General features: G+C 37.1%; 1 protein-coding gene across 1 annotated transcript in view; it reads right to left on the reverse strand.

The window, feature by feature from the left end:
- LOC104493346 (triple functional domain protein) overlaps nucleotides 1–11,691 on the reverse strand; it is a gene marked incomplete at its 3' end in the record, with an annotated part of 93,427 nt that overhangs the window by 50,310 nt on the left and 31,426 nt on the right. Inside the window, exons 8-9 of the mRNA XM_010136004.1 lie at nucleotides 8,246–8,476; nucleotides 917–1,039 (exon numbers count right to left, since the gene is read on the reverse strand). Of these exons, the coding sequence (XP_010134306.1) occupies nucleotides 917–1,039; nucleotides 8,246–8,476 (354 nt within the window). The remainder of the gene's footprint in view (nucleotides 1–916; nucleotides 1,040–8,245; nucleotides 8,477–11,691) is intronic.

Below are 11,691 nucleotides of genomic sequence, written 5' to 3' on the forward strand. Positions count from 1 at the left end.
TTCAGAATTTTCTAATAATGTGTCTTCTGTTTTGACTGAAGACCACTGTACCAGCCCTACCCTAATGAATCTTAAGAGATGTTTACTCTTACCAATCATTAAGATTGGACAGACAGTGCATGTTACTAATGTGGAGGATTCTAGCCTTCAGTGTCTCATGCGTTCTATTCACCTCACACCCCCTTTCTGAGGCTGCCACTCAAACCAACTTACTCTTGTTTCTCTCCCTGTATTCTTTAATATCTAACTTCTTTCAGCTTGACTTTCTCACAGAAAAGTGTTTAGAAGTTCTATCATCAGTTCCACTTAAGGCTAAAGTGGAGTCTTCCTATGGAAAAAGTGTTGGTATCAGTGATTCAGAATCGGAGGGCATATACAAACTCTACAGTATTTAAAGAAAAAAAAAAAAAACCACAGCCAGGTTGGCCAGTTTTCTGGCTCACCTGGTTTCTTAGCAGTTCCCCCCTCCCCTCCATCAGACTATTGTGGGGATTTGGGAGCTCCCCAAGCTTACAGTCAGGAAGCAGTGCTTTCAACTCATCTCCATCCTCTCTTACAAGCTGCACAAAAGTTTAAATCCTAGAATCCCATGGAATTAAGGTACTTCAAAAAAAGAGCTTTCATTCTTCTCAACATTTCAAAGCATGCTTTTGAGAATCAGTAATAATAGCAGCAGCTCTGCTGGGCTTCAAGGCTCCCGCTCTCTGTAGGACTATGAAAGTTTGTCTTTTTCTTATTGAAGCTGGAGCACAAAGGAGAGATAAAGTAAAAGCTTGCAACAGAAACAAAACAGTCCATTCTTGGAACTGATTTTTTTTGTAGTGGAGCTCCCTCTACCCAGTCCTTCAGTGCCAGAGCAGGCATTTTTTGTATATTTCCGTGACAAATGTACAGTCCTTCACATGATTGTTTTTACCTGTGCAACCTCTTCAAAGTCTTCATGGCGCTTCTGCAAAGCTCTAGCCCGATGCAGGGATTTTCCCACTCCAGTATGTTTGCTAAGAAAAGCTTCTCCATGGTTTTCAATCCAATCCAAAACCTGTGGTACCGAAGAGACACACAAAACTCTGAGTGGATGTAGCGAATGTTGCAACAAAAAGACAACTATTCAAGAAACTAAGCAGTTGTAAATGGGCTGCTCATAAGGAATTGTACTGTTGGTTTAAAACACAGTACTTCCATTGAAGGACATTAATTACATCTCATGAACTTTTCTCAAGGCAATAACTAGCTCAAACTAGCTGACTTGTATGATTTAAGATTATATGTTTATTTTGAAGCCTACCAAGGACAACTTCATTTCTACATGTTCATCAATTTGACAGTAATCTCATCCAAGCGGCTAGACCCCTTGTGAGGGTGCCTCTGTAATCCGTTTATGCCTTTAGCTGACATTTTTCTGTAACATAACACTAAAAGAGTTTGTGCATTCCTCAACAATGCTGATGAAAAACACAGTGAAGTTTTATTTTAGATGAGAACTCTCTTCTACTACAAATTAAGTCAAGAAGAAAGATTCAGTAGTAGAATTTTTAAGTAACACAATAAAATTAGTTGAAATAATTATGCGATGAATGACAATGTCTGACAATTCAGAATATATGAACGATTTTGCTCCAGCTCTGAAGAAGCATCTCCTCAGAACATCAGATAGACATAATTGTGAGTTGTAAATTTTATAGTTGAAGAAGGAATGAAAGATATTTTAAAGACATTAAAGTTTCTACCACAATGACTGGGCTGATGGCTTTATAAACAGTAGAAGTTGTACATGTAATTAGCTCCTGCCAGTTAACACAAAGGATTATTGCACACAAACCAAGTTTCTAATGAGTGATCGAACAAAAACATCTGGTCTGTCTCCAAACTAATACATCTTAGCCATACCTTCATTCATTTCATTAGCTAGCATGCATACAGTAATTAATTCTTTGGAAGATACTCAAAGGTTCAAGAATGCTGTTCAGAATTAAAGACAACTGCATATAAGCAATTTTAAGTCAGCTAACCATTTTTATACAGCATTTATGTAGTGGTGAGTACTACTTAATATTTATCTTTTTCCTTTAAAGTCTGAGTATTTTGTTTCAAATACGCCTGCCATAGATCTGTACATTATATCTCTTTATCTACTAATGACCTTTACCCTGATTCCTGAAATTGTGTGAGGTTTTTTCCCCCCTTTTCCTGTACTGAAAGTATTTGACACTTAGCCTAATATACAGAAATAAACCCACTTTTTCTTTCTTCCTTCAAGAACTATTCCTGCAACATCACTCATGTTTACACTCAATACACTCTATTCTCATACAAAACATCCATGCTTTAGTAGAAAAATGAAAGCATCTGGTGTGATTTGCTCATTTATTCTTGGGCTGGCAAAATCTGTCCTACTGGACATCTTCAAAACAACAAACAATCCCACCATCCATAACCACCCATAACACACCACCATCTCAAATTACCAACACTTCAGTACGTCTCCAACTTAGGAAATGTTTGGTTTTCCAAGTAAGTATTGCCAAAAGAATACTATTGTGCTTTAGGTCAATGTAAGTTTTCATATGCTTCTTTCAAGGGAAAGTACTGATCAGAGAACATAGAGTGAGGAGCTAAACGTGGCCTCAGTTATCTGTAAAGTTTTTATTACCAACGCTTTTGACTAGTTTCAGGACACTACTCTGCATTTCTCTTTATAAAAAGAGCTAAAAAGAAACATGCTTGGATGAGAGAATTAGATTGGACTCTGGAGACTACTAATGGTTATAAGCTAACAAATGAAATCAACAACAAAATTTGTCCCAGAAAGCATGGGCTGAAAGGCAGAAAGCAGCCCAGGGAAAATGATCTTTGCTCCAAATAATGCTCAGTAACTTCTCCAGAGAATAAATTGTCATAGAAATCCAGTATACAGATCATGACATAAACCAGTCAACCAGAGAAACACTGCTGCCTCTAAGTGAGATCAGAATGAATATACAAGTCTTACTAGTACTCAGCCTCTTTACCTGGCTTCTTAACAGAACTGAGGAAGCATTCTTTATTTGGAAATTTCACAGCATGTAAAGGCAGAGTCAACGTTAAGGCATGCTCTTGCCCATCATTGAGAACTTTTGCATACCACTTCCACCGAAGGACACCACCATTAGTCAGCACTGATATTAGCCATCTAGCAGTCTTAATTGAGATGCTTTTTCTTTCTCTTCCTGGGAGAGGTAAGAGTTATAGAAACCATCATACCAACCCACTAAGGACTCTTCTACCAATACTGAAAGCACGTGGAATTCATTCTGGTAGTTCGGTAATACATAGGAGTTTGAGAAGCTCAAAACTTTGCAGAGAAAGAGTGAATAATATCCTCCCCTGCAGCAAGTTGCTTTAATTATGCAATTAAGCTCTAACTGCAGTCTCAGCAAAACCATCCTTGTGCCCAATATAGGATCTACAAAAATGCTTATTTTTCTAGCACCAGGATCAAATATATGATAGAAGAAACTACTATGGAAAGATATCTTTATTTGGGTAAATTCATGCTCATGGCTGTAAAATACACATTTTGTATATGCTGCTTGCAGAAATAAACAATCTGATCTTTTGCAGCTTAAATGTGTTCACTTTCACCAGCCTTTCCCACATTATTATCCAGTCTTTAGCCCCCGCCCCTTTACTTAGTTTGCACACGCTCACTTTGCTGATCACCACCACTTACTTGGAGCTGAGATAACTTCCAGAAAAGGAAGATGGAAATCTCTACATTTCTAATCTTCAGGTAGCTAAAATGTGGAAATACTCTCTCCCAAAAAGAACCATTTTACACTGGAACCGCCTCCAAAGGCCACAAGGGAATCACCCAGTGAAATCAGCATTAAGATGATGCTAAGCAAGTAGCAAGCATTCTTGGCCCGCCCTTCCTTAGACAAGGCTGAAACAAGCGACTGTTATAACAAAAACTCAGATGGAGTCTTTGAGGCAGGCACATCAAGGAAGGAGAAGCAGTGTATTTATTCATAAAAGACAGAGAAAACACTCAAGGTCAGTAATAAATGTATGTTTTGAAAAAAAAAACCAAACCCCTACTAGAAGTCTGTTTTACTAATTTCTGGCTTGCAAGTCATCAGGAGTGTTTTTCAGACTTCGAAACTCACCGCACATGTGTCAGCAGTATCACTTTACCAGAAACTTTATCTCATGTTGCTACTGCAAGTCTGCTTTATTGCTTCGTACTGGGATCGTCAGAGCCAGCTCCTCTTCTCAAGTGAAAGGCTGGCATATATTAACCACCTGGTGAGCTCATTAATTCTTAAGCATAAAATTATAGTTTTATTACCGTGTTTTACATTAGAAGGGCTATTTTCAACAACTGAGTGCAATGGCCAATGACGTGACTTTTAGTATTATTATTAAAATAAACACCCTCTTTTTTGGTGTTAATATACAAACTAACCAGGAACTAGACCTCCTGGTGTGTTTCTGCTAAGGTCCAACTCAGAATTCTGCTCAGTTTAAGGCTGTTATAGTTTTCACATTTCAAATTTCAGATTTGCTGTAATTCACATCTTATCTACTATTACTAATATTTCATGTGATACTTTCCTTACTACTTGATCCAAGAAATTAGCAGATGACTTTTGGTCTATTTTGTGGTTTAACCCCAGCCAACAACTGAACAGCGTGCAGGTATTTGCTCACTCTGCCCCCTTCCCAGTGGGATGGGGAGAATGAGAGAAAAAAAAATAATCATGGGTTCAGATAAGAACAGTTTAAGAACTAAAGTAAAAAGAATATAACAAAAAGAGGGAAATGATGCACAATGCAATTGCTCACCACCCAGTGATCAATGTCAAAGCACTGATCCACCCCACCAGCCAACACCCCCTCATTTATCTGCTGAGCATGATGTTCTATGGTACGGAATATCCCTTTGGTTAGTTCAGGTCAGCTGTCCTGGCTATGCTCCCAACCAGCTTCTTGTACTCCTGGCAAAACATGGAAAGTTGAAGAGTCTTTGATTTACTAGAAACAATGAAGAACATTAGTAGATTATCAACATTCTTCTCATACTGAATCCAAAACACATCGCTATTCTAGCTACTAAGAAGCAAACTACTGAGAAGGGAAAAAGGAAAAAAAGAAACCCATAAACCAAACATTATCTCTATCCCAGCTGAAAGCAGGACAGTGTACACAGCTAGCACCACAGTGGTTTTGTCGATTTTGAAAGCTCCACTAGAAACACTTCCCCAATACTGAACATACAAAACAGAAGAAAAAACACAACCAGCTTTCTAAGGTAAAAGTAACACAAAATGAAGTACCAGCTCACCACAGCCAATCCTCTCCTTCAACTCACTCAACACTTCCCATGAACTGATACATTTCATTAATCCAGCAGAAAACTACCACCAGCACAGAAGATAATATCACAGACTCATGCTGAAGTACAGTTATAGATTCACTTACAGTACACTTGGTTGTTTGCCACTATGTGCAATTTAACTATAAACAGCGGAAGAGAGCCATACATGCTTATTTTGACATGTAAAAAACCATACTTCACTGGTAAGTAAAAAAGGCTTTCATGCTAGGTTCTAAATCATACTAGATAATCTAAATTGATGTTTTTAATGTCTGAACAAAGACTAAGAAGCCCGAGAAAACGTGTAAATGAAAAGAAAATGTGAATTCTAGAAAGTTGCTTTGGAGCTCTACATAAACCATTCCAGAATTGTCTTGGATATAAATTTAACCAATACCTCAAAAATGAGTAACTTCATGCACTGAATGATGTCAATGATTAGTCAACTGAAGAGCTAACATTTCTTGGATAAGTTAGATAATCTGATAAGGATGTTTTGTTTCTGTTTTGCAAGAAAAAAAGAATCCTTCAAGATCACTTTTATTTCCTGATGGATTTTCAAAGCTGAAGGAGCCATGATCTGCGAAAGCAAGGCTTTTCCAGCTGTTGTCTTTAAGGCATCTGCTCCTGGCTGTTAGATTAATTTGTCTGGTATGGATGCTGAATTATTATTGTCTTAAAGCATGATCTGCACTGAAACGTAAGTATGAAAAATTGTGTTATGAATATTCACATCGTGATTCATAAGGCAGTGCCCAAAATACACCACTATCTGAAAGTTAAGTAACATAACAAAGAACTATACTTTCACATGCAACATTTCAGAAGCCTCCAACATGGATGTTAACAGGCTGACAGATCTCATACAGAGAAGGAAAATCCAGCTTCTTGCTGAAGAATCTGGTGGTGACTCTACAATGACCTGAGTCTAATGAAGCTATTTTCCAACTTCAAAGAACAAAACGGTCTCAGAGCTAACTCCTCCACTCCGAGCCATGACTCAGGAAGGAGCAGAAAACAAGCATTTCCTACAAACATTTTATGACTCCGAAGATAATAAAGGCAAGGAGCTGGAATTGCACAATAAGGCTCTCTGCAGCATTTAATGAACATCTTCCCCCAGGAAATAAACTGCCTGAGCCTGGCCTAGCAGGCCTGAAACTTGAATTAGGCATCTGGCAAATAACCTCAGCAGATCACTTCACCTAGGCTGTCTAAGTAGGTCCTATTTGAGCTGAATTCAGACTAGAGGACAAAGTTCCAGGATCCACTCTGTTCTTGTTGGCACCAGGCTATCACTGAGAGGACCTACATTTTTCCCTATAAGAAGCAAACCACTGTGTTAATTTCAGTTTTTGAAGACTCCTTATGAAGCACTTTAAGAGGTGATTCATTTGTGGACTGTGCCTCATTAGCTTTCACAAGTGTCCTTCGCTGACTTACTCATGCTAGTATCAGCACTAGACTCTTCTGACTAGTTACTATTTATGTAGTAATCTTGATGAAGAACCTCTAGGATTTATACAATGGCATAACAGTGTTTCCAGTTTGGTTCCATGTGTCCCTCCCGATTATTCACAACATTGACTCTGCTTTCATTTACTTTTTTTGTCAGCTAACATTTTCCATGCCTTTCTGCATCGTTCATCACATCTGAGTGTTGAGAAGCTGGGTAACTGCCCGACTTTCAATATATGTCTCTTTTTACATCAAAAATTAAGTAATAAAGTTTAACAATTTTATACTTAATTTACTGAAGTATTTTTAAAGTTATTTTCTGTAACTCACATGAAGAGACAGGCACTGCAGATAGAAGAAACTTGAGCTAACAAGATTGCTCACTCTCCCCACCATCTTCCTGAATTATCTTTTTCAACTACTGTAAACGATGGAAACCATCAGGTTATTTCACTCCTAACTGCTGACATCCAGCACCTTCTTGAAACAGGAAAATACAGGAAATATGGCTTAAGGTGCAACCAATTCAGAAGGAACAAGATTAATTTAACCAGAATGTATGACTGGCTATCTAAAAGCCCTATTTGGAAGTTCTCGAATTGTGAACACCTTTACACTGAAACGAAGGAACATGATCAGCAAATACTGGCAATCTTTACTTTTTTATGAAGATTCACTATTAAGGGATAAAATTACTATCTCTGTCAATTACAGCCTAAGACAAACATTTTCTGTTTATTAAAAAAATCTCCCAACAGGAATTCAGTACAGCTTTACCTTTTTAAACTAAAACCACGTCAGAGATATTCATGCCTGTTCTTAACTACTAACTTTCATGGATGTCGTCACAATAATAAAATATGGCAGCTAATAACTATTAATTCAAGAGCAACACCATTGTCAGATAGTAATCCTATCTGTACTTCTTATACTTCTTTAGTATACTACCCTCAGGTTTTAAGGAAACCTGATTAAGTCAGTTGAGTATCATTATTGAGCATTTGAGACTAAAAATATCACAGAATAACACTTAATTTTTTGCAAGTTACTCATACAAGTCTTCCTGATGCTTTGAGAATTTTACCTAAAATGTGAATGTCACCTTCCAGCACAAACTCGGAATAGCCATCTACAATAAAAATCTTTTTCTTTTCTTCCTATCTGACTTAAGAGTACAAAAAGAAATTAATGTTAAAAAAACAGAGAAAACTGAGGTATAGCTAACTTACAAATACGATTTCAACCTGTAACAGCCAATATCCTCTGGTAACACATAGATCTTGGGATCAGTCAGTCAATCCCATGCAACTATTGAATTGTTGAATGAAAGAACACAGTTTAGCAATCAAAGCCCACCTGTCAACTCAACCAGCTTCAAATCACAGGCTGAGAGAGTACAAAAGTATTTAGACAACATGAAATAAAACCCACCTGTTGAACGTCCTGTTGAAAAACACACAGCTGAAGCCGCTGGTGCAAGCGAACCTTTCGATGCTGCCAAATATTTTCCAGTTGGCGCTGGTGGTGCAATACTTCATGGATGACATCCAGAACGTGATGAACTGCTTTTGAGTAGTTGGCAGAAGCAGTGAGAGAATCAGAACTCCCAGGAGTCAGAGGTCTCTGAAGTTTGTCAAGCAGTGACTTTCCATCCTGACTCACCTGACCACCAGAAACGACCAAGAATTACTTGTTTTGCCAATAGTTTGTTAGACTATTATTTCATTCCCCACCCTCTTTCCCCATTTTAGATGTCTTTAAGAACCTGGGGGGTAGAAATGAAGATTTTTTTATTCCAGGCATAATTACATGAAACTGTTAAAAGAAAAAAAAAAGTAGATCTACCTCTACATATGATAATTTTAATAAGTAGCACTCTTCTAAATAACAGCCTGTCTTTCAATTTTTTTATGACCTTAAGAGTGCTTTTCCTTTAAAGGGATTTCTTTTTTTTTTTTTAAATATGTCAAGTCTACCTTAGAATAAATATTATTCTACTCTTCCTCTAGTCAACCCAGCACTTAAAATTAAGCATTTGCCCAGAATTATCCTTCCAGGAGCATTTCTCTTTTCATTTGCTGTAAAGATAAACAGGGAGGTTATTTTCCATATGTTAATATTAATTTGATCAATACATTTAGACCAACAGATATAAACTTAGGACATGATTTGTTCTTACATGATTTACAACTTTTAAATTATTACTGTTGGTATGGTAAGCCAAAAGTAAACTGCTGTTATGGCAAACTTACACCTGATTTAAGTCACTTAAAACCTTTCCATGCAGCACAGGAAGACACTTTTTTTCCAAAATGTGTGGAAGTATTGATGCTGACAAGAAACATTAGCAATTTCTGACTGCTGTCTTCTCTGATTCAAACCACATAAAAAATACTCAGATTTACCTTTCATGCTAATTAAAAAGCAATCTTATCTTATCTGGTCACTATTAACATTTAGCACTTGCCAAAGCTGTTGAAAGCACTTTTAATTGGTGTTTACTCTTCCGTCACTTTCAGCATGAATCTCAGACAACTGTTACAATTCACTATCATTCAGCTATCTGTAAAGACCTTTATTTCTAACAACTCATCCAACAGGCAGGAAAAATTCATCTGAAACCACAAGATTGAAGCGTAAACAATAGGCTGAATCCGTCAAGTCAACACCATGTCAGAAACAGAAACTGTGTCAAGACCTTCCCCCAGTGGCTATTTTCAACACTTTTCACTAAATTCAGGCACATTTTAAATTTGCTATTCAGCAGTCAAACAGATCTGTATAAAAATGCTTTTCTAATAATTAGTTTACAAGTGAGTTTATTCCCAATTTAAGCTTTTTAATTTTTGTAATAAGTATCAACACAGAGAATAAAGCTCACTTGGAAAAGTAGCTCCTATAAAGTCCAGTTAGGCAGAAAAAGAGCATAGATAATAGGAGTTACTATGGGTTTTTTCTTTTCTGTATCCAACGCAATTATCTAGTACAAGTCTTTCAAATATTTCAAGACAACAGAATTCAATTATCTATCCAGAGTCCATGAAATATAGGGGAAAAAGATAATTAATGGAGACAGATCCTTGACCAGATTAGTTTATTTCCTTTACAAACAAATGATCATGCACATTTCTTCTTTGGAGTTAACACAGTGAAGTTTTCTTCCTTCCCAGTACATGATCACCTTAAGATTTCAGTGAGATATATAACTTCATTTACATATGTAACTTAAGGCACAGCTATTGCGTTTTCAAGCACACCAGTTACCTAAACTTCTAAGCAAGTTATTTTTCTAGTAATAAAGAGTAATTATCTTCAGTAAAATCAGACTGTCTAGTCATAAAAGCATTTCCTCTCGTAAAACTAGTCTTCTACTTTGCAACCAACTCGTGTTATCAAGACGCTGTAATCCAGAATTAATGACAAACTGTTGTAATTTCCACAGTGCTCCCCTCTCTCCCTGCACTGTTCATTCATCACAAAATGAAAGGAGCTCCATGCTGTAACAGAAATTAAGTCATACATCTAATAATGATAAGCAATAGTTCTGTAATATCTTTACATAGAAAGACAACTCCATCAATCTTCAAAAAGGAATGTGTGTTTAAATAAAGCAAAATAAAACCTTCTGTCCAGAGTAGGAACAGGACTTGTGCATACACGTACAACTATTATTTCTGCGCCAATCCTGGTTGCTAAAGAAAGGTATTGCTTTACATAGGAGGAAAAGTAATGACCTGAAATCAGAAGAAAGTAATCTAATGTTGTGGTGGGTTTTTTTGAGCAGTACCAGTGGAGATTTTGTTAAAACCTCTAGCTATCCCAAAGTCAAACGTTACAGCTTTGAAATCCTAAATAAATTTTCAAGGTATTTGCCTAAGCAATCCTGTAATCCACCCTTCTAATTTATTTTCATTATGCACAACCAGGAAGCAAACAGAATTCAACATGGTAATCCACAGTAGTTATTTACACTTAACAGCAGGCTAATGCAGTCACATCCCTGACGAAAACAACACAAGACACCCAATCCAAAGCAAACAAAACCAAATTTAAAAAAATCTCACTATTTTAACATCAGCGCTTTATAACCACCATTCTAGAAAGCCCAAGCAGCCTCATTCCTTGCTGCATTCTCATGGAGCAGGAACCTCAGACTGCCTCTCTTCACATGTCTACTACAAATGCGCTATGTCTCTCTCCCTTGTTTTGCAAAGTGATTGTCTCAATGAAGGGAGGTTATAATGAAGAAAACTTCCTACAAAACATTCTCTCAAGAATGAATTAAAACAAGTACGCGTTTATCACCAAAGCTGTGCTTCGGTACGTCATTAGATTTGTTGACATAGCAAGGTGGCATGTATCAGGAATGGGGACATCAGTGTGCATTTACACAAAAGAACTCATTTGAACTCCAGACTTCTGACTTGTGTAATACAGTTTACGCATCCTCTAAGACGGCAGGTATTCAAAATAAACCCAGATTTGAAAGACTAACAATAGGACTGATCATCAGCACTAATCTCACCCTCCTTTACTGCTAAATGAAATGTGACCAGACTTACGATTCAGTTGCCCATAACAGAGCTGGTTCATCAGAATGTAGTTTTATCTTTAAAGTAGTGTATAAATCACAGACATGAATTCAGTTCCACGTGACCTCCTTTCAGAAGAAGGTGCAAGCTGTGGCCTAACATCCTGTGTCCACTGATTATTTTTTAAGATAATTTAATCAAATGCATAATTTTACGCCATTTTCATGAGAACAAAAACTCTTGTATTTAATCCAGAATAACTTCAGCCCAATTTAAGGGGAAAAATGGTTTTATTCTGTGATGAGAATGACGCTGGAAAAAGAGAGCAAGAAAAGCTCAGCAGGA

Source organism: Buceros rhinoceros, unplaced genomic scaffold, assembly GCF_000710305.1.
Source record: "Buceros rhinoceros silvestris isolate BGI_N320 unplaced genomic scaffold, ASM71030v1 scaffold16375, whole genome shotgun sequence".
Classification (NCBI taxonomy): domain Eukaryota; kingdom Metazoa; phylum Chordata; class Aves; order Bucerotiformes; family Bucerotidae; genus Buceros; species Buceros rhinoceros.